This window comes from Aspergillus saccharolyticus, assembly GCF_003184585.1.
Source record: "Aspergillus saccharolyticus JOP 1030-1 unplaced genomic scaffold BP01scaffold_17, whole genome shotgun sequence".
NCBI classification, from domain to species: Eukaryota; Fungi; Ascomycota; class Eurotiomycetes; order Eurotiales; family Aspergillaceae; genus Aspergillus; species Aspergillus saccharolyticus.
In genome coordinates, this window is record NW_020290627.1 from 205,014 (window position 1) to 226,064 (window position 21,051).

The following is a 21,051-nucleotide window of genomic DNA, read 5'->3' on the forward strand; positions in this document are numbered from 1 at the left end:
TGCACACAGGTCTTGCCTGGGTTGGCATTAAATCTGGATAAAAACGACACATGTCTCTTGCTATGCCATGATCTGGAAGAAGTGACATGGGAAGACAAGTTTCATCAAGAGATCATTGCATGTTATCAGGGGAGACCTTATATAACCAAGAACGCTGCGAGAGATAGAATCAATTTATACACTACTAAATATACCTCAGCTCAGTGGGAGGAACATCCTCGGCAACTTGCCGATAACAAATCCAATTCTCCCCCGCACCGATAAAGCTGGGCCCCGACCCCCCCTTATTGTCGGACTTTTACGAATCATACTTCAATTCAAGAGTGATCTCATTTCCTGAAGTACGAAAGCATCTTTTACAGCAACATGTCTAAAGCCATTTACCTTACCAAAATTGACGGCAAACCGGGCCAAGTCTACTATCCCCTCTCCGTGCAGACACAGGCCAAGCCTACCCCACAAGGCCGCGAGCTACTCATCAAGCTCACCGCAGCCTCACTCAACCACCGCGATGTCTTCCTGCGTCAACATTTGTACCCAGGCGTCACATTCGACGTCCCTCTCGGCGCAGACGGCGTGGGCATGGTCGTCGCGGCCGGACCTGAGGTGATTGATCCGCAGCGCTGGCAGGGGAAACGGGTGATCTTAAACCCTGGGATCGGTTGGGAGAGCTCGCCGGACGGCCCGGAGGATCCCAAAGGATATCGAATTATGGGCGGAACCAAGTTGTATAACAAGGGAACGCTCCAAGAGTATGTGACCATCGAGGAGTCGGAGGTTGAAGAGGCGCCGGAGCATTTGTCTGATGCCGAGGCCGCGGCGCTCCCTCTCACCGGGCTGACTGGATGGAGGGCACTGGTGGTCAAAGCTGGCGATAAGAACTCAAGCAAAGGAGCTGCCATCTTGGTGACTGGGATCGGAGGTGGAGTGGCTCTCATGGTACTGCGATTCGCGGTCGCGCGGGGAGTTAACGTGTATGTGACCAGCTCGAGCGAGGAGAAGATCAAAAGGGCAGTTGAACTGGGGGCCAAGGCCGGTGTCAATTACAAGGAGGAGGGGTGGGAGAAGAAGCTGTTGAGTCTGTTGCCGCCTGGTAAGGCGGCTTTCGATGCCATTATCGACGGGGCCGGAGGCGATGCGGTCGAGAAGGCTGTCAAGCTACTCAAGGTGGGTTGTGACCTGTCGTTGTCTGCTTGTAATAAATAATACTGATGTACCCAGGCTGGTGGTATCCTTTCAGTCTATGGGATGACGGTCGCTCCCAAAATGTCCTTCTTGATGCAGGCGGTGCTGAAGAACATCGAGGTTCGTGGATCGACGATGGGCTCGCGCAAAGAGTTCAAAGACATGGTCGAGTTTGTGAGGACGCAAAAGATTCATCCGGTTGTCTCGCGTGTGCTTCAAGGTGATCTTGGTGATATTTCGGCACTCGATGATCTTTTCCAGGATATGAAAGAGGGCAAACAATTTGGCAAGCTAGTCTTTGAGTTTGGCAAAACGTCCGGCAGTAAGCTCTGACCTGCAAGATTGAGCGCCAATGATCAGTATCATCCTGTAGGTTGGCAGGGAAGCAAATACTACATTTTACAGACATCACTTGAAGACATGTAGTCACTCTCAACTCACTTCACTTTGGCTTGAAAGTACAGCCAGGGCTGGCACACCGTTCAGTTGCACCTTCCCTGTGTTGATATGATATGCCGTTGCTGTGCTGTTGCACAGCCAACAGCACTCAGCGTGTCTCTGAGCATTGTCCAGCACAACCTCAGTACAGACAGCGCCATCGTTATTTAGGTAGCAGCACGTTTCTATCTTTCATACCAACGAACGTTATCGAGACAACTCGTTGCGTTCTCCGTCTCTAGCTCGTCGAGCGCTTCTGTGACTGATTCATCATAATGAACGCTGAGCTTGTCCGGCTATACGGGCCTGGCATGTCCTTCTACCGGTCTCACCTACAGTCAACAGGCTTGGAGCAACATGATAGCAAAACTGCTAACTTCTCGCCCAGGGTACGTTAGCTCACTTGAACTCGCAACGACAAGACAATCCCACAAGATGGAACTAACCATTCCTTCTATCTCCAGAGATACTCTTCAACTCTCCATACTTTGGAGAAGACCAACGAAATGCTGGTTAATAAGATCGGCAAGTTACGAATCAACACCGATCAACTCAGACACGACCTGATGAACCTGGAATTACACGTCAAAGCATTCAACGGCGAGCTCTTGGCGACGTGGCAGGCAGACACACTGACGCGACTCATTGAGACTATATATGAGCGCCACGGCTGGAAGTTGCCAGGCAAGATTGCCGTGGGTGATCACATCTTCCTTCCTCGTGAAACCCTCTCCACATTATACTTGAAGGCCTTAGCGAGGATTAAGAAGGAGACAGTCACAAGGAGGTTTGGACTGCCAATGCGGTACTACCATGCTCTACAGAGGTACCGTGAAGTAAGTCTGATTCATGCGGGGATGTGTGCTGCGGTACTCCTACTGGCTCATTGGTTCCCCTCTGACATGGGTAGGTCGCTCATTTGCGGAGCACCAACCCCGACCGGACGGAGAGTGACTTTGCTCGATGGCTGGTCTCGGGTAAAGAGGGGAACTGGGGAGCGTATCAATTCTGGGGCAGACTATTTCCTCTCTGCTACCAGCGTTCCGTCGAGCAGAGTGCCGATATCCTTTGACTGGCAGCGTCTGCGTGGTTGTTCCTTGATTGCAGGACCTGACAGGCCTTGCCTTTGAATAGTCAGATAGATAGCATCGAAGTGAAGTCTCTTCCTCAGTTCCACCAGCCTGCAGTACCGTGGCGAGTTGGAGTGAGACATGCTACCAAAACTGGTGACGCTATGCTGGACTGGCGTGTGGTGTTATCACCGATGCCATTTCTGGCCAAGGTCCTTAAAATATCCCAGCCTCTCTCCAGGTTAGTCAATATCGCCAACGGGGTGTCGATCTCAGAGGAAACGGCTCAGATATGACGCTGACTGGCCATGTTTCTGGCATCTCCGGCCAGTGCAAAAGACCTGGCATGAGCTTCGGCTTTATTGGGTATGGAAAACCGGCCCGACTGTAAAATACGCTTTGGCCAGCACAGCGTGACGTCGGGGGACATTTAGAAAGATATCCATTCGGGTGATAGGAAAGTTGTTGATTAGCGAGGAGTGCTGGTGGCGGTCCCTCTTTTTCAAAATTTTTTTTTATCACACTGTCGGCACACATTAGGTACTGCCTACCCCCATGTCATTTAGTCAAAACCAGTTGAAAAGAGTAAACTGCGTGACTGTTCAGGGCTCAGGGCTTCAGAGGTGTAGGGAGCTGCAAGTGAGACACGATTGGACGCAGTGATGCTCGAGGTTTTTATCCCACCGTGACGGGAGCTTGAGGATTCCAGTTTTCTATCTACAGCTACAACTACAGGATGACAAGCGACAACGTGACGGACCAGCTGACCTCATGACAGACACAACGTACTGTACTCAGCTTTCAATGCAATATCCAACCCCCTGCAACCTTGAGTTCGTTCATGCTATCCCACCCGGAAAAACCAAGATGGGACACGGTCACCCAAGCAAGCTTGTGGACTCAGTTCCCGTCGCTTAATTTATTAACCGGTAGGTCATCCCGGCCCGCGCACGCGTGCAAGTTCCATCCACGAAAAACCCGGCACAGCGCCCTCTCCGATCCAACATTACAGTATGTACACACCGTACTCCGTACATCCGGATCCCCTTTAACCCTTTAGTGGTACAGTATGCACAGCAAAGCACAAAGATTGTAACCACCCCAACCGAAGAAAATGCAAACCCTCTTTTCCCCTTCCAAAGACATTGCCATTGAATAAGAGAACTACTACATCCCACGCTCGGCAAATATGAGGCGACACGGGGCGACACCCTTCTTTCACTCTCGTATTATTGTGTGGGTGGCGGGGAACAACGGTTTGACCGGTAGCGAATTGATATCGGAAATGGGGATGGGGGGGGGGGCAACTAACTTGAAGGGACCCATATATGATACTATATATATCTTCCAAGACTTCTGCCCTTTCCTTCTCCAAGAGAGTAACTAGTCTGCTTCTTTTGTCTGGCACGCATTGGGGACTGACTGACTCTCTGAGTGCATAAGTTGTGGTGGGTGTTCATTGTCTATGGGTCATGGGTAAGTTAGTTATAGCGGGTCTTACGTTCTGGTTCTATGGTTCTGGGAGCGTTTGTAGATTGAGTTTACGGAGTTATGGGTAGGGTAGATTGTGTTACAGGTAACTACATACGTACTTACCTAAGTTTAGGTAGTCAAGGGAGATCTAGGGGACTGCGCTGATTGGAGGGTACGAGCTCATTCAACTACAGGTGCTTCAAGGAAGAGGGATTTGTCTAGGTAACTTGGCTCAAGTTACTGTAGGTTACGCTAAGTTCAGGGTCAATTGTCGGGTTGATTTCCCTTGGTTGCTTAATTGGAGGATTGCAGTGGTAGAGCACACTGCCTGTGGCGTACGGTACCTACCCAGTAGTACCTGAGGTCGTCCATGTGCGGTGTTGTTTCTTGTAAGGTATTCGACTGTAGGGGCTCGCCAGTGATGATGTTAAAGAGTCTGCATCAATTGACAACCAATGCAACACAAGGGTTACTTAGGGCTTGGACATAACGGCCATGGTTGCACTCTAGCAGGATCGATATCCTTTATCCTCTCGAAACAAAGCATCCCCGTGGGAAATCGCTGGAGATTTGTGAACCACTCAAATATGGCATCCTGACTGCGTCCGTCAGATCCCTTCGAGCGAGAAAAACCCGGTTCATCGGGCATTGACCTACCGAGATCAACCAGTCGCCGATCCAAAGCTGTCAGTCGCCGATGGGATTGCTCCATTCACTAGTAGCTGAAAAGAACCTCACCACTTGGATCTATTGCCTGGCGATTTCCCCTGTGAAGAAAATCAGCCCGTATCGGCTCTGCCCATCTCATCTAGTTACCCCTAAGGGGGGGGGGCAAGAAATCAGGAGAACCAATTCAGGTCCTGGATTTTCGACAGGTATCCCGGGAGAGAGACCCCAGAGTGGTGCTGTCTCAGCCAATCCACCAGGTCGGAAATGCTCGTGTTGGGACGGTACTTGTCCGACAGTTCTCTGGGACCTGAGACATGTTGGCGCCATATCGAGATCTTGAACCAGTCGCTGCCAGTCGCCGGGACATACAATTCTCACTAGCCTACCTGGACCCTGGCCTACAGAAGAGACGGTTTGGGTGTGATGTCGTCAAACAGGGCATAATTAGACGATCCACCGAATAGAATGATAGAACATTTGGGATATCTAGGAAAAGAGAAAGGGGAATGATCATCAGGACACCCAATCCAACCCTCTACCGCGCGAATAGGAGGGGATTGTCCTTTCTCTACTTTGTGGTCCCCATCGCAAGGAGACCGAGACCTTGATCAGATGAAAGGCGAGTGACGTGATGTGATGTCCCCTTGGCCCCTCCACACTCGCACCAAGATACTCCCTGGATCGAATCTCATTGCGGGCTGCAGCCTGCAGTCTGCAGCCAGGGTCTGCTGGGATTCAGGATCATTCCATCGGGGATGATAAGGATTAGAAAGTACGGAAGCACAGCCCAAAGCCAAGAATTACTGTTACTCAGTGGCTAATCCTGGGGAGCTCGTGTTGACCTGGGATCTGTGTGACAGACACCAGGTAAAAAAAGTGAGATAAAGAACCCCCTTCCTGCAGGCAACCGACGGCAGACGGGAAGGGGGAGATCAGGGTCAGTAGCTGTCCAGGGTAAGGGTTAGGGGTGCCGAATGCTTCCCCGAATTTGTTTGAGTGCTCGCTCTTCTCGGCCCTGGAGAGTCGAAGCTCGTGATCAAAACGTCCGGGAAGATAGTCTCGTTCACATGAAATCCGCTCTACTAGAGGCCAGTATCACAGCAGCTCTATTGGCAGATGCTGAAGATGACTCAGTCCACGTCTTTATTGACCTAAAACCACGAGCCCGACTGCAGAACGCAGCACTCCAGGGGGCAGAGTCCCTTTTCGCAGACGACGGAAGAAACAAGGCCCACGCAGGACTTGTTGTCAAAGAATGATTCGATTCTCAGCTTCATGAACGGCGGAACTCCCACCGATCCGTGTGGAAAGCGAATGATTTGCTTCTCAGCTCTTGTCGATCAGTTCAGCCAGCCACATGAGTGTCAGTACGACTAGTGAAGTATCCATAATTCAGTTCTCATCGACTAGTTGTAATAATCCAGGTGAGGATGGATAGTAGTGGTGGCAGAGCAAGACCGCTACGTAGTCTCGTAGTCTACCCGCAGTGTAGAAACATAACCACTCTCAGTCGAGCCGGTGCCGACTACTGTAAGCCAATATCAGCCCTGGGACATCACGTCACTCGCCTTTCATCTGATCAAGGTGTCGGTCTCTCTTTCTTCGGAGCTAGTGAGAAGATTAGCATCACCCTGCGAAGTATAATGGCGAAGCCCAGAAGTAGAAAACAACAGAAGATCCTCAAGAGAGATATCCTCCAAAGATCCTCAACAAGAACTCATAGGACTATGGCTTAACCTACCATGGGTCTACTTCGTCCAGTCCACGAGACGAGAGTTGGATAGTAACAACTAAGGAGGTCGTGAGACCAAAAATAACCTCCCGCGCGACCCTCAATTTCTCACTCGGATTTTGGCCGCGATTGACGAGCTTGTTTCACTTGCAACATCCCGCAGTGTCTCTCTCCTTGCTGCTGCGTGAGAGAAAAGGAGAAAAAGGATAACCCCACCAAAGAGACGAAGAAAAATCTGGCCAGAGGGACTGCTTGAGAGAGAAAATTAGGTAACATCTCTGGAGCGAACAGAGAAGAGAAAGGGGATATCGATCTCTCAGCCACAATTGTCCCAAGGGAACGGATGGAGGACTTGGAAACCACGCCCGGTTCACTAGGCCAGACAGACACTGGGAGGAAACCAATTCTCTTCGAGCGCACCAACAAGTTACGGGGATTACTGCTCGAAGTCAGGCACGGAGTCAGGAACCCGTGTCCCAGTGCGTGCGGGCGTTGGGGAGCCAAGTTCTCACTAGTCATGTTACAAGTAGGGGGAGAGAATAAGGTGGTCGGAGATGATCTTGGCATACGATCGTCGTCGTTGAGATACGTGCCCAGTAAGGAGCTCTTACGCGGTAGGCGGGCAAAGCTAGTTGGTGGCTATCGAGTTTTCCAAGGTTGTCATTTGTGTGAGTATGAGTTGATGCTAGTCATGGCCGGCAAGAATCATCGCTCTCGTCAACGGGCAAACCAGTGGTTGTTGGCTACTACACAGAAAAACCCGACCGCGCGAAAGAGACGTGGTGAGACACCATGGGTCTGCAATTAGGGTTCGGGAGCGCCTGGATGGGTATGGATTGACCAAGTATAGGACTCCTGCCGGCATCGTGTGGGGGATGCCGATGGAAGGAGGAAAAAAAAAAAAAAAAAAAAAAAAAAAAAAAACAGGAACCTCTGTGGTGGTCTCAAGGATAACTTTTGTACATTGGACTTAAACATAACTGCGCTTCAATCCAAAGTCGTGAAATTAATGTTGGCCGTTGCAATCTCTTTTGACCTCCTTACCCCGTCGGATCCGAGTTGAGACTTGGCTGGGCGGAGAGAATAACTACTAAGTTAACTGAAGTAGGCTTCACATAGATTAGTTAAGGCAAAGGGGGTAGTTAAAGCATTAAGCCTAAAGCCTAATCGTGAAGGTCGGCATTTCCCTCAAGTCACATCACTGACCCGAAGAACCGTGACTATTCGCTCCTGACAGCCACTGGAAAATAACCATAACCTCCCTCACTCGGATCGACGGTTCCCCCAATCTCCGAAACGTGCCGATCAGAAACGGGCGGCGGGCAGGTGGACCGCCCGGTAACCATTGGGTAGATATCTACCTAGTGAATAACAGGGCGAAGCCACCACCGCAATTTCTATTTGTTGGTCTTCTGGCCAGGGTCCCTTCGGCTCGATTCTCCAATAGTGCCGACTACTCCGTGCGGCGTGCAGCGAACGCCAGTGACGCTAATAAGAAATTCTCTTAGTAGCTGAGAGACTGGTCGTGTGGCCGGGCCGACCGAGGCTCGACAGGAGGGGTCTAGTCTAGGGTGAAAGGGTGATATCGGAGTGGAGTTAATTCTGGTTCTCACCAAATGTCGGTAGTCGGCTTTGATTCCAATTCTAAAGCTACTCCCGTAGAGCACTAAGGTAGGGGAGAGAGATAATGGAAGTACCACATACTAAGAAGATGATCAAGGGGCCGAGAGAGCTTATGAAAGGGAGGCTAAAAAAGTACATAACGACATTGGGAATTCAGGATAGATTCCAGGTACCGTGACTATCGACTAAAAGCGCTCACTGCAAGGGCAACTGGCCCTTTTGTAGGTAAAAGCACGGCTATCTTTGCAGAGAAATTGTCATCGATCGTCCAAAGGGAGGTGAACAACGAGGGTTGACTTGACGAGGGACAGAGTCCTAATCTGGATGATTCTGGCATCATCTTCCCTTCTTCGCTGCACTGCCAGACATTGAAATGGTGAGCTGATGGTTAACTCGGCCGTGTCCCGTATCGATGATCAAAGGCGATAGGGTCAGAATGATCGTGCCATCACATACCCGCTGCAGGGTCCAATCCTTTCGGGCCATGGTTGATGCCGAGATGGCACCGAGGCTGCCACCTCAATTAAAATGACACTGCTAACGTGTTCGTGTCGCCCACAGCAATCAAAGGACCCTGAATGCTTGGATACATACCTTTACTTTTTTTCCCCCTTTTTTCCTTTCGGCCTTCCCCTTCGACTGAGTAATACACCTCGATCGGCAGGGAGATAGATAGATCATTAGTTAGTTACGTTGGCTCGCATTGGTCATCAATGATCCCCCCAGGAAAATATGTACATAGTCCCTCCTACCACCACTCACAAATCCACCCATGTCGCCTCAATTGAACTCCTTCCGAGTTCTTTCTTGTCCGAGACCCCGAGTTGACCCCAACAAAAATTCCGAAAATAAGGGCAATTAGGGTATAAGAGATTTCATGATGCCGAACTCGAAAAGGGCAATCGCCCGAACCGGAACTACCGCGCTAATCCGTTGGAAGCGATAGTGGCTTTGTCCATCTACCACGCGCATCGATCCGTGGCTCTGTCTTTCTCCGTTCCATGAGCTTTCCGGAAGTTCCACTCTTAAGGGTGTCCAACCGGGGACTGCAATTGCACGTTAGTTGCAGACTGGGGCTCGCTAGTAGGACCCGCCTTAGGCAATCACTTTTTCTTCCGGGGGAAGTTCCGACTTGGGTACAGGCCAGGGACTACCTTCTCCGTAGTACCGTGATGGGTCGCTGCCCCCTCCCCCTCCGACAGCGAATGCAGCATATGTACTAACACGGGATAAGTTAACTAGCCAGCTAGCTATTCATCAAGTTAGTTTCACCGGATGGCATATGATACCGCTGGTCCTTGAGTAACCTTGAAACTTTGCAGACTTATAGGGAAGGGAGCTTTGTGACCGTTATGGTGAGGTCATTGTCAGTAGTACTCGGTAGACAAGTAATGAACATGAGAGCCCGTATTCCACCTCCATTTAATTACCGCCGCCATTATCAGACTATCTCTCCGATCGTTGTTCCGCTCAAGATTATCCTTCGCCCTGCGATTCAGCCGGATGTTAGGGGTTTGCTGCACGGCTGCCCTCGGATAATTGCGGCACAATCCAAACTTTGAAGATGATCGAAAAAGTAGTCCAATGGGCTACCATGAACAATGCTTTGCTTTCGTCTGCGGAATCAGACTTAAGCCGAGCGTTCCAACTTAAAATAAGTGTGGCGCATCCACTAATAATAGGTGGTCCGGGTACTGTACTGTACATACTAGTATGTGGGTAGAGATTCTCCGAGCATTGGCCGATATTTCCTCATCCTATCCATGGCGTTCAATGGCGAGAATAAGGTACTTGAGTAAAGTTTCTTAGTGCGTGGGGACAAACTGGGAGATGATCAAGACGTACTATGTAAGTACGTAGAGAATCCATCCTAAGTAAGTTTGATTGATCCTGCACTAGAGGTTTTTCGTAACTTATCGGCTGGTGTCAATTTGATATAGTTGTCATCGGGCAGTATGGAATGGTAGCAAGTATCAGATATCTGTATACTGCTGCCTCGTGGTGAGACTGCACGGCATCTGGTGGTGTTATGCGTAAGATCCACCTTCCCCTGGTCTGCATGCCTGTCAATTGAAATCACCAAGAGCTGGAGTCGAGCCGGTGATACTCCGTACACAAGCCTTGGACCGAAATATCTTATTCCTCCTGGAATCATTACCATGCTTGACTTCTCCCGTTGCTCCACACGCCCACCTTTCTTTACCCTGGCAAGGGCACTTCTGGGGCTTGTTCGGAATTCTTACAGTGGCAACTTGACCCATCAGAGTCAAGCTGAGAACCACTATCGTAGGACAAGATTGTCGATCTTCGCTGGTTCACGGGTGGGAAGTTGGGCCAACTCCAGGATGCCATGCTGAGGAGACCCCACCACATATACTCGGTGGAGTTAGACCAACGATATGCGCGTGTTTGGTATCGGCTTCTGGTAGTCTACTACATTTGCTAAAGTAGGTACTGGCTTAGCATGTCAACGACTCAACACTCGGGGTCCTTTAATATATAAGTACCTACTCTTGAGACTTGCCAGCAAGGTACTGTGAAGGCGGGATCCGCGAAAAGCGGTATTCGCTGAGTAAAACCAATTCCTCCGAGTTCATCAAGGATGAACGGATGGTGCTGAGATATGATTTTATATCTTACTTAAAAACGTGGGGAAGCTTGTCAAAGCACCGATGTCCGTTGTTGTCGCTGGCGGGTGAAATGGTGGTCTATGTCCAGCCGTCCCTGTCTTTTCCCGAGCCAGGCGGACAATCACTACGTACTAAGTATTCAGCTTCCGAGGCAAGGTCGGAAACATACCAGGTTCACATGCACGGCGCTTCCGAAGGTGAGTTCAAACTTTGGAGAACTTGCTGAGAATATCTTGTCGATTACGCCTGCCATTGAAATATTGTACAGTTTCCCGAAAATCAGACTGTACTCCTGTACTCCGGAGTAATCAGCACACCTGCTGAATACTATAATCCATAACCTCGAGATGTTTTCTCTTTTAGGAGAAGAGAAACGATCAGCGGTCCCAATCACTCTTCTCTCTAGTCGACATGACTTCATTAAAAGATCGGCTTAACGGTGGGACGGAGTACTAATACTAAATAGGTATGGTACTTTCTGCTATTTCGGCCGGGGGCTTGTTTGTTCTTGACTTAGGCATCATCTTGGCAGAGCCAACAATTCTTCAATCTTCGAGTGATTATTTTCTGCATCCTGCGACAACCAGATTGCCTTCCTGAGGCAACTCCATTCCTAAGGCAGACGCGATCATGACTGGACTGCCCTACCCCCAGCCATGCCCCGTGGCTGAGTCGTTACTGCGTCAGATTTCAGTCTCCTTCTCTCCTCCCAGATTATACCTAAACCACTAATACGACCGGTCTTCGCGGATGAACATCAGATAATCCAGGACCAAGAGCCCGTGAAGAATGATCGCCCTTTGTTGGTTGACCAGGTATCAACAATGCAGCTGCCGAGAGGGAGGGGGGAGAGGGGTAAGCTCCTATTCCACGGTGATAGCTCCCCAGGTATGGTGACAGTGCAGAGTCACTCCCTTGGTTGGTGCTACCATGCTGCTACCTTACCTCTCACCCTCGAGGCCAATCACTAAAATAGCAGTTGGGTGCATCCCCTCCCTTCTCATCGTGCCACCGGCCGCATAAATGAGAACGAATCAATGGGAGGCCCTCGACAAGCGAAAACCACCACGGACTTTATGCGCTAAACCCGAAATAGCCACAAAGATGGGGGCTCACCTGACATCAGACCAATCATCTTCGCTCCCCTGCCCTTGCAGCTGCAGATCTGGTGAAAGGATGGGACGGTCCATGCAAGGCTTTTTCTATGTTTAGCAGTTTTAGTGGGCAGCTTAGATCGCCCGCTATCTTCGAATTGTTGTTTGTTCCGTCATGGTTCCCAATTCTTCCCTAAGCCGAGAAGTACCGTGGAGTAAGAAAGTTTAGCCCGTAACCCGCGGCTCCCGATCCAAAGATTGCCAGTCTTCCCGCAGTCCTGCAGCAGGTAATGATGATGGCATTCAAATCATTGAGCAGACACACTGGAGAAGCTTTGTCCTCTTGCATAGAGATGACCAGCCTTCTCTCTTGTCTGCTGATTAGTGCCAACGCGCATGACTTGGGTGGCTGGCACAATGACCAGACAAATCCAAACGGCGATAGCAAAGGGAATATCATACTCTCTATTCACTGCCACAATGTGGACTGATTCCGCATTTCCGATCTGACTGCATCACGAATCACAATTCATGGGATTTGGATGGGGCATGGAGAAATTCCCAAATCAGGGCAATTAGACTTTTCCAGAAGTCTTGGCAGGGTACTTATAGTAGTCAGCCCTGAGCAGGTCCAACCATTGCCCCAGTTTGTCTGTTCTGCGAAGTTCGCACTGCGAAGCGGTCAGGTAGCTAGCTAGCTCGCTCTTCGAGTGTGCGGGCGAGAAAGTCAAATGGGGTGCAGCCATGGTTCGGTGCTCTCAGAGTCAGATCGTTTTTCTTTCTGGTGGGGCACATCGACAACCCTCGACCCGTACCAGCACTATCTAAACCAACAACACTATAGTTAGGGGAGTTGTTGAAGTGGTGAGTCATGAAAAGTTGACGCTGATGCCGGTTGATAAGATACGGTATCGATTAAGGTAGGCGAATTAGGGGTTCTTAACGACTGAGAAGGTTTTCTTTTCCGGTCTGTCTCAAGCTTCAAGCTTCAACCTGAGCCATCGTGGGTAGACAACTTGGAAAAATCTCCAGCTTCTCTGGATCGGGGATCGGCCAGAAGTAGGTCCCGACCGCTGGAGTTGTGGAAAACCCGGTCTGATCTCCAGGACCAACTTAGTACTTCCTTACAACGCACTAAATAAGCTAATATTGGTGGAGGAGCGAACTCCCATTGAAAGGGGAAGACTGAAACTGACCATAACGCAGCTCTGCCTGAGGTCTCCATGATCTAATTTCATCCCAATTAAGATCCGTCATCAACTATGCAGTGACCTCGCATCCATGCTGTTTTCTGCCCCTCCTCTGTCGGAGAAAAAAAAAAGGGGAAGAAGGGATTGGAGGGGGAGCACAAGTGGGGGAATGGATGGTCCAACTGCTTGGAGAGCTAAATTTATGCCACGCTTCACGAACTTCACGATCGGTCGCATCTCTCTGCACCAGAACCGTGCCTTGGCGCGTTTGATCGTGCTGTCAAACCTGAGCTACGATAGAGACCATAGGGTCATCTGCCTATTTGCTGCCCGTATCCTGCTCGGATCCCTATAGACTTCGACTCGTTTACGAGAGTACTTACCAGATTGAAAGGAGCTCCCAAGTGAGCCATCTGATAAAGAAGTGATCTAACAAGCTGATCTCATTGCCATCGTACGTAAGTTATCAAACGAGATAAGGCGAGGAGATGCCCTCGGTCATCATCGATCAATCCCCAATCTTCGGGGCCACGAGAATGGGAGTCGGTTCTGACAATGAACATCATGGGGAAGAGTCACCGATGACCCAGTGGATTGGACAGAAGGCCCGAGGAGCAACAAAATTAGCATAACTCGAAATGCAGTGTGTCCTGGCTTCTTTGACAGATCAGCTATAGCCAGTAACAACGAGGGACTGCAACGCCAGTGCAACAAGGTTCAGTCAGACTTCCCACCGGTATGTACTGTACAAGTTTACCGCTTCGTTCCAATCCATTGTTCGCTTGGTTTCTGCTAGCCACAGGTTGACTACCTTACAGTCACTACCTTACCAACTAGTACTACTGGGTACCCGACTCTACCGGGGGCTAAACTGCTCAACTGCTCATAGGCTAGAAGGCCGTGCTAGCCACTTACAAGCTCTTGTCTGTCTAACCGTCCTTGAAGGCTGCCGCCCTGTCGGAAAAATCTCGACAAACAAATAAGGAACATGAGGATGACGGATAAGAAAACAGGAAGTGCTTGGCAGGATGGATCCATTGCAATGAGCCGACCTCTGAGTCCGATTTGCACATGGGTGTAAGCTCAGCCAGGATTCCTTCATCACCATGTTGCATTGTCTGTGAGAACTTGATTGATTGCCAGTTGTTGCATTGATGGGACAAAAATAACTCAGCCGTGCAGCAGCAGCAAGCAGCAACTAGCAAGCAGCATTAGCAATAGTAATAGACCAGTCGGCATAAGGGATAATCGGTTATTCACCATCAGTCTTTTTGTACATTCATTTTTAATTTCCGGTCAAGGAATTTTTCATATTCTTCTTCTTCTTCTTCTTCTTATTATTATTCATTATTTTCAACGATTTCCATACTGGGTACCTCCTCGAGGGAAAGCCCCACTCGGTCATGGCGGCATGGACCGCTTGAACGGTGGTCTGCTGGTGCTAAAACACCCTTGCCAGATTCTTAGCCTGTCCGGTACTGAATTTGGGGGTGGGGGTTATTCACCACTCACTAAACTTGACCTAGCTCACTTCCTACCTACCTAGCAATAATGGAACACCCCCGGTCCTATTGAACCTGAACCAGATGAATGGTGCTAAAAGCCCTTCCAGAAATTGATTGTTCAAAAACACTTAATCATGATGGGAGAGATATGGGATTTAGCCCTGAGCTAATCCTTCTTCAGTAGTTCCAGCAAGAACACCTGCCTTCCTCCACTTGGGCCCCTCTTCTCCGGGCATCAGGTGAAAGAGACCAAAAGAAATTCTTCCTTACGATTCTCTTTTTTTCGGCTTGGTCTTCCTGTTGGGGGAGCCGCATCTCGTGATATAGTTGTGCCATTGCCTGCACTGGGTAAATGGTTCGTGTGTGGAAAGACAACTGTTGAACCACAATCCGGGCGATTCTTGCTCTCATAGTTTGGGACGGTAAGTTAGTTGGTTCAGTTCCTGTTGTGTGGCCACTGGCAGTAGTGGTTAGTTTCCATCCTTCATGATTGAACGGTTAGCGGTTGAGATGTGGAGGGACCACCAGTCCAGGGACTTATATTTTTTATTTTATTTATTTTTTTTCCTTTGCTCACTATGGAGCTCCCGAGAAATCGATGGGCCAACCAACCCTTTTATTCAGGGCGTAGTCATGATGGTAGAAGTGGTGGTTTCTCCGAGTACTTTCCAAGTTCAAGGTACAGAGACTACCTCAAGAGGAGACAAATAGCGGATCTCATCATCCTCAATGTTTAAGAGTCATATATCTCCTACTTAATCACGGATTGTCAGTACCTTACACTAACCTTGAGTAATTCATCCGATAGTTAAGTTTAACGTGTGGTGGTTATTATTATCATCTTTATCCATCCTCCCACCCAGCGCATTCCCCGCCACACTAAGGAGCCATTCGATTTCCACCCCCCTCCAGGGCCCTCTCGTTCCTACCACCAGCACCACCAGCACCACCATTTACCCTACTTCCTCGGCCCTTAACTTGGTACTAAGCAAGAATAAGTGAGAGTGTAATCTATCTCTCGTCATCTTCGTACTCGGCCGTCACCTTTTTTTGGAATCATCATCATCATTATTATTATTATTATTATTTTTTTTTTTTTTACCTTGACTTGTCTTTTTTTTTTTGGTTTGCTCCATCTGTTGTCCCTGTTCTTTTTTTAATCTACTTTGACTACTTACTACTACCACTAGTATTACTACTACCACTAACTACATCACCACCACCACCACCACCACCAACTACTATACTACTATCGCAGTCTTTTCTCTACCGCCGCCGCCGCCCTCTCCTCATAACCCTTCCACTCCCCTCTCCACCAAATCCCACCCCCCACCTTTTTGTGACTTGATCTGTGATGGCAGATTAAGACTCTTCCTCTTCGCTTCGGGCATTTTATCTCTTTTCTCTACACTCGCTCGTGTCCGCGTTTACCTCACACTCGCTTTGTTTGGTATCGACCTAGATTTTGACGTTCGCTACACCGGAGGTGGTCGATACAGAAAGGAAGATTTGTTTTTTTTTTTTTTTTTTTTTTTTTTTTTTTCTGCACGACTGCACGAAAGAAAGAAAGAGAGCCTGAGAACAAGGACGAACCGGATCGATCGAAAAGGAATTTTATTGTTGGCAAGGAACGACAGGGACTGATGGGATTCATCGAAAGATCTTCCTCATAATTAATCTGGATCGTTTCCACGCGCTCGCTGATTATTTCGCCAAAACCAAGACCCTCGTTTTTATCTCGGGTTTCCTCTCCCCGGGAGTGTGTCTCCGCGCCAATCCGTCTTCCAGCTTCACCGATCTATAATCCCCGTAGGGAATTGTCAAGCTCAGTGAACCCTTGACCTGGAGTGACCGCCGCCCGCTATTGCCCTGGTGTTCCGTACGGACGATTCTGACCTGCGTTTACCTCGGTATCGTTGCCCTGGGACCGTAGAGCGAACCCCCGTTTGCTGCGCGGGAGGTATACCGACCCGGTCCTGGAAACCCTTCATCACCGGCTCGTTGTCAACCACACCCTTTCCCCGGGAAAAGAGAAAACAAAATCACGCCAACAGAAAGAAAAAAAAAAAAACAAAAAACAAAAAAGGAGGCTCGTCTTCATTTCACGGTGTACATTGGGCTTGTGTCAGTCATCTCCCCAGTTGTACTGCTCAGGTGTGGATCTGGAGTCTGCTTGACTACCAATCGTTCTGTCGCTGCTAGTCCTTTGAACGAGGGCCGGACCTGGACCTACACCACCATCGTGGATCTTTGTCTCGGTTGAAGGCACCACCTTATTTTACTCTAGCATATATCACCTGGAATTAAAGACCTTTATTGGGGAATAAGCCCTGCTTTCCTCGATTCATTGGCTTGTTGAGGTTGGTACCAGTCTTCCTCCCTTCGCCACAGACTCTGTGGTGCCTTGCATCCTCTCTCCTTCGTGTCCCCTTCCCTTTGGACTCCTTGCATCTTCCAGGTCGTGCCTTTAGTGCACAAGATCGCAAGAGATTTCTGGGCTCATGTTGGACTCCGTGCGCTTGTCATCTCCCTTGAGGCCTCTTATCACTAAAGTTTCGGATGTTTTGTTGTTGACTGTGTCATGGTGTAGGTCTCTTGCATCAAAGTTTTTGCGACTACGAGATTTGCACGCAACTTTTTTTCTCTCGCTTTTAAAGCCTCAGAAGCGCAGTCCTCAACTTCTCAAGCAATTCCTGGTAAGTCCTTGTCCATGCAACGGGCCGGTTCCTCGTCTCTGGGAAGGTTCGTACTCTTCAGCCGAGTAGTTCGTGGCCCATTGTCATTCGATCTTCCATACCCAAAGAGAGAGAGAAAGAGCTTGGATTCTCATTTCAGTTCTAGGTCAAACGAAATTGAACTCGCTCCTGTCTCGCTTGGTTGACACGGCTTCACTTGCTACCGCTAAGACCCCGCCGAGTTATCGACCATTAGTTCGCCCGTACTCAGAGGTTGATACAGCATCCTCAGATGGGAAATAGCCCTCCCATAGGCCCTCTCAAGCACTCCATTGGCAGCGTGGTCTCAAGCTGGTTCATCGTCTGCAGCTAGCCTTCTGGGTTTCACATCTGATCATCGAACTCTGATCGCTGATTCGAAGCCTTTCGTGGTGTCTTCCTTGTTGAGCCTGACAGCCACTTCGTGTCGTCACTCGTTTTTGTCTCGGAGAGCACTTCGCAACTTTCCGACATTCCATCGATTTTAACGATAAATTCTCTGTCATTCGCTTCTTTAAGCTGTTGTGTTCCGTTGCAGTTTCTGCAACACCTTCAAACTGGCTTACTCGAAGACACACGGTGTTTTGGTGCGTTGGACTTTTCCCGCCCGCTGCCCAATTATTGTGCTTTGCTTCCTTCATTTGACCTCTCTTCCTCGTCAGTTTCACAATCTCTGAATCAGTTCTTTCTTGTCTGGCTGGGATCTTGCCTGTCTTTGCCTTTCACCCTGCGCTCCTGTGCATGTATGGTCATCCACTGACAGACACGATTCACAGTTCAATCCGGAGCTGCAAACGCCGTTAATTCTAGACGAGTCGTTGGAGTTCGCTGACCCTGAAGAGTCTCATCTTATTGGTGCATTTGCAGACGGCCTTTTGGCCAAGTCTGACCCCATCTTGTCTATGCCTACTTTCCAGAAGCCCCCCCAGGCGGCTTTGATCGGTAAGTCTTCATTTGGGGGGACAATTTCCAGACCCAGGCGGGATTCGCGATGACGGCTCCCTTATCCTGGGCTGGCTGAGACCCGCTTGTGTACTAAGTGTCCAATAGATTATGAGTCCACTCGATCTTTGCACGATGATGTCTCATATTCGGCCTACGGTCAGGCACCATACGTGACCTCCACCCCCCTTGTCCCATCGCCTATGACCGACCATACCAGCCAGATGTCGGATTGCGTCCCCTACATGGGAAACCAGGAATATGCCAGTTCCTACGAAGAAGGTCGCTCACCGATGCTGACGGGGGATCCTCGCCCGGTCCCGGAGATCGTCTCTTATTCGCCCCAGAGAGGCTCCGAAGGAACAAGGGTCTTTGTTCAAATCCAGTCCCCGTTCGATCTCCATGAATCGTCTTATGCATCGCTCTCTCTCGTCTTCGGCGCGAAGAAATGCGAATGCATCCCGCACTTTCTCGGGTTTCAAGGCTCCTCTTTCCAGTACGGCTTTTCCGTCGAGACACCCCCCCTCAGCTCTACCTGCTCTCCTTCATTTGCAGTCCCTCTGCAGGTTCTCATGGATTCACATGACGGTCCGGCTACGACCCTCCAGGTTGGAGTTTACACGTATGAGCATGGTGCCGTTCACCCGCCGTCAGATGACGCTCGGAAGAGAGGACCATCGTCGTACTCCGAGGATGCCCTTCATAGAGTCCCGAAGAGAGTCATTGGGCAATCGATGGCCCCGAAAGACCAATCGCCAGTATCCGCAGCCTCCTACTCGCCCTATCTGCACTCTTTGCCGGCGATGAGTGGCTTTGCCGCCCCCTATCCATCGGCCTCTTCGCCCCGGGCGACCTCGACTCAGTATTCCACCATGTCAGCAACGTCGCAACCCTCGATCCGAGCACCTTCGCCCCTAACTTCCACATGGAGTCCCTCTATTGTTTCTGTGAGCGCTGGCGATCATCGGAACCCTTCTTACGTTACCAGCCATGGGTACCGTCAGCAGAATACTCATTCGCCGAGCCACTATGGCACGAATCCTCAGCTGATTCGCACGTCGACTTTGCAGCAATCGACTGGTATGGGCCATACACCGGCTTTCAACCCATATGCCATGTACCCCACAAAAGCTGTGTTGAAGTTGAATGGCGACTTGGACAGCATGACCGAGAACTGGTGCAAGGAGGAACGCGATGCCAAACGTCGACTGGTCCAATTTACCCGTGCGCAGAGAGGCAGTACTATTGTTGCAGACTTCGCGCCAGTATCCCTCGAAGATCGGGCTCCGAACAGTATCTGCATCAGCTGCATATACTGGGAGGGAAAAGACGAGTGCTTCGTCACCAGTGTCGACACGATCTATCTACTCGAGTCGTTGGTGGGTGTCCGATTCACCGTCGAGGAAAAGAATCGCATCCGACGAAATCTTGAAGGGTTCCGACCTCTGACGGTCTCTAAGGCCAAGGCAGAGAGTGAAGATTTCTTCAAGGTCATCATGGGATTTCCTGCTCCCAAACCCCGGAACATCGAGAAAGATGTCAAGGTCTTTCCATGGAAAATCCTTACTCATGCTTTGAAGAAGATTATCGGCAAATATGTAAGACTCACAAATAAGCTCTTAGGATGGAAGATCCGAGATGTGTCTTCAAGTGCTAACCAAATTACCATCCAGTCGGCAAGCTATTCTTCGACCGCTGGGGCTTTGTCCACCCCGATCAGCTCCACGTATGCGAGCACCGGAGCCGCCTCTGACTCCGGCACGGAACCTCACACTGCCCCATCTCCTCAGTCTGTTTCCGACACCGCTGCTCCCAGCGCATATGGCCCTCCATTGGCGGCTCCTGCGTATACTACTCCTGGCGATCATGGCGGGCCTGCGGAGATTCGACATGGCTTGCCCTCGCTCAGCCCCTCATACCACTCGGTTGCTGCCCCCAATTATTATTCTGCAGCCTGTCAACAGCCGGGTCAGGTGGGCCTCCCTGCGCCGAGCACGCGGGCTTGGGAGTTAAATTCCATGCTCAGCCCTCCGCTTGCCAGCGGAGCTTCGAGCACCACGCCCGTATACAACTATATGCCATATCCTGTCTCAGGTTCGCACGGGCATTGATTTGCTGCCAATTGCAGTACCCGCCAGGGGGTCTGCGATTTGCATTGGCTGGCGTTTATCTCTTGAGTTGGACTTGATATACCATATTATTCCCCCTTGAATTGTGTTTCTCTTATCAAGTCCTCTATTTTCTTTCTTATCGTTCCTTTGGTGGAAAAGCTGGCGCCTGGCTGATTTACCTCCCGCAAAGGTCTATCTATGGCCCTGGGAGCAGGATTTACGGATATGCCTTCTGACTTTTTTTTCCCTCTTCCTCTTACGATCACCGTCCATGATCTGATGTCCCTCCTTTAGATTATCTTCATGTCTTGATGCCCCTCCCCCCCCTTCCGAAACTCTCTGTTAATCTACGCTTGATAGACGATCTGTTGTCTTATATTCCTGTTTTTGTTTTCTCTTGCATACTGCATGCAGTTGGGGCATTGGGATTTTTCGCTCCTTTCATGAGTTGTACAACTATCTGGCATAGCATGGCGCCGCTGTCATTCCTTTCATCATGCAGGGGTTGAGATGGAGAATGGTGGGAATTGACTGTAACAAACCCCGGGTCTGGCAAAGGATCCAAAGTGAGATCGGTTGTGTTCTCGTTGTCTGTGCTTATTACTTGATTATTGTTGTTTGACCGGGCCCACACTGCCCTCCACCGCCGGGCAAGCCCCTGCCTGGGCTGGGTCG

General features: G+C 49.9%; 7 protein-coding genes across 7 annotated transcripts; 5 read left to right on the top strand and 2 right to left on the bottom strand.

The window, feature by feature from the left end:
- The first annotated feature begins 314 nt into the window (after positions 1-314).
- BP01DRAFT_357232 (putative alcohol dehydrogenase) lies at positions 315-1,579 on the top strand. Its single transcript, XM_025575155.1, has one exon. The coding sequence runs from the start codon at positions 367-369 to the stop codon at positions 1,204-1,206; it is 840 nt and encodes a 279-aa protein (XP_025430860.1). The 5' UTR covers positions 315-366; the 3' UTR covers positions 1,207-1,579.
- BP01DRAFT_423787 (uncharacterized protein) lies at positions 1,061-2,012 on the top strand. Its single transcript, XM_025579645.1, has 2 exons — positions 1,061-1,167; positions 1,222-2,012. Exon 2 carries the CDS (start codon positions 1,249-1,251, stop codon positions 1,516-1,518), a length of 270 nt encoding a protein of 89 aa, XP_025430861.1. The 5' UTR covers positions 1,061-1,167; positions 1,222-1,248; the 3' UTR covers positions 1,519-2,012.
- Positions 1,709-2,817, top strand: BP01DRAFT_59256 (uncharacterized protein). The gene is made up of 3 exons (XM_025579960.1): positions 1,709-2,012; positions 2,088-2,459; positions 2,534-2,817. Exons 1-3 carry the CDS (start codon positions 1,899-1,901, stop codon positions 2,693-2,695), a joined length of 648 nt encoding a protein of 215 aa, XP_025430862.1. The 5' UTR covers positions 1,709-1,898; the 3' UTR covers positions 2,696-2,817.
- BP01DRAFT_59241 (uncharacterized protein) lies at positions 2,818-3,382 on the bottom strand. Its single transcript, XM_025579959.1, has one exon. It carries the CDS (start codon positions 3,228-3,230, stop codon positions 2,940-2,942), a length of 291 nt encoding a protein of 96 aa, XP_025430863.1. The 5' UTR covers positions 3,231-3,382; the 3' UTR covers positions 2,818-2,939.
- A 2,862-nt stretch (positions 3,383-6,244) lies between these two features.
- On the bottom strand, positions 6,245-7,223 carry BP01DRAFT_59293 (uncharacterized protein). The gene is made up of 3 exons (XM_025579961.1): positions 6,680-7,223; positions 6,577-6,625; positions 6,245-6,443 (listed from the first exon to the last, which is right to left on the bottom strand). The coding sequence occupies exons 1-3, from the start codon at positions 7,132-7,134 to the stop codon at positions 6,396-6,398; spliced, it is 552 nt and encodes a 183-aa protein (XP_025430864.1). The 5' UTR covers positions 7,135-7,223; the 3' UTR covers positions 6,245-6,395.
- Positions 7,224-16,974: 9,751 nt separating this feature from the next.
- Positions 16,975-17,546, top strand: BP01DRAFT_60041 (uncharacterized protein). The gene is made up of 2 exons (XM_025579962.1): positions 16,975-17,373; positions 17,451-17,546. Coding segments are annotated over exons 1-2 (264 nt in total). The 5' UTR covers positions 16,975-17,110; the 3' UTR covers positions 17,452-17,546.
- A 679-nt stretch (positions 17,547-18,225) lies between these two features.
- medA (transcriptional regulator medA) lies at positions 18,226-20,376 on the top strand (the record flags this gene model as incomplete). The annotated part of the gene is made up of 3 exons (XM_025571887.1): positions 18,226-18,265; positions 18,374-19,863; positions 19,939-20,376. The coding sequence occupies 3 exons, from the start codon at positions 18,226-18,228 to the stop codon at positions 20,374-20,376; spliced, it is 1,968 nt and encodes a 655-aa protein (XP_025430866.1).
- Positions 20,377-21,051: the final 675 nt, after the last annotated feature.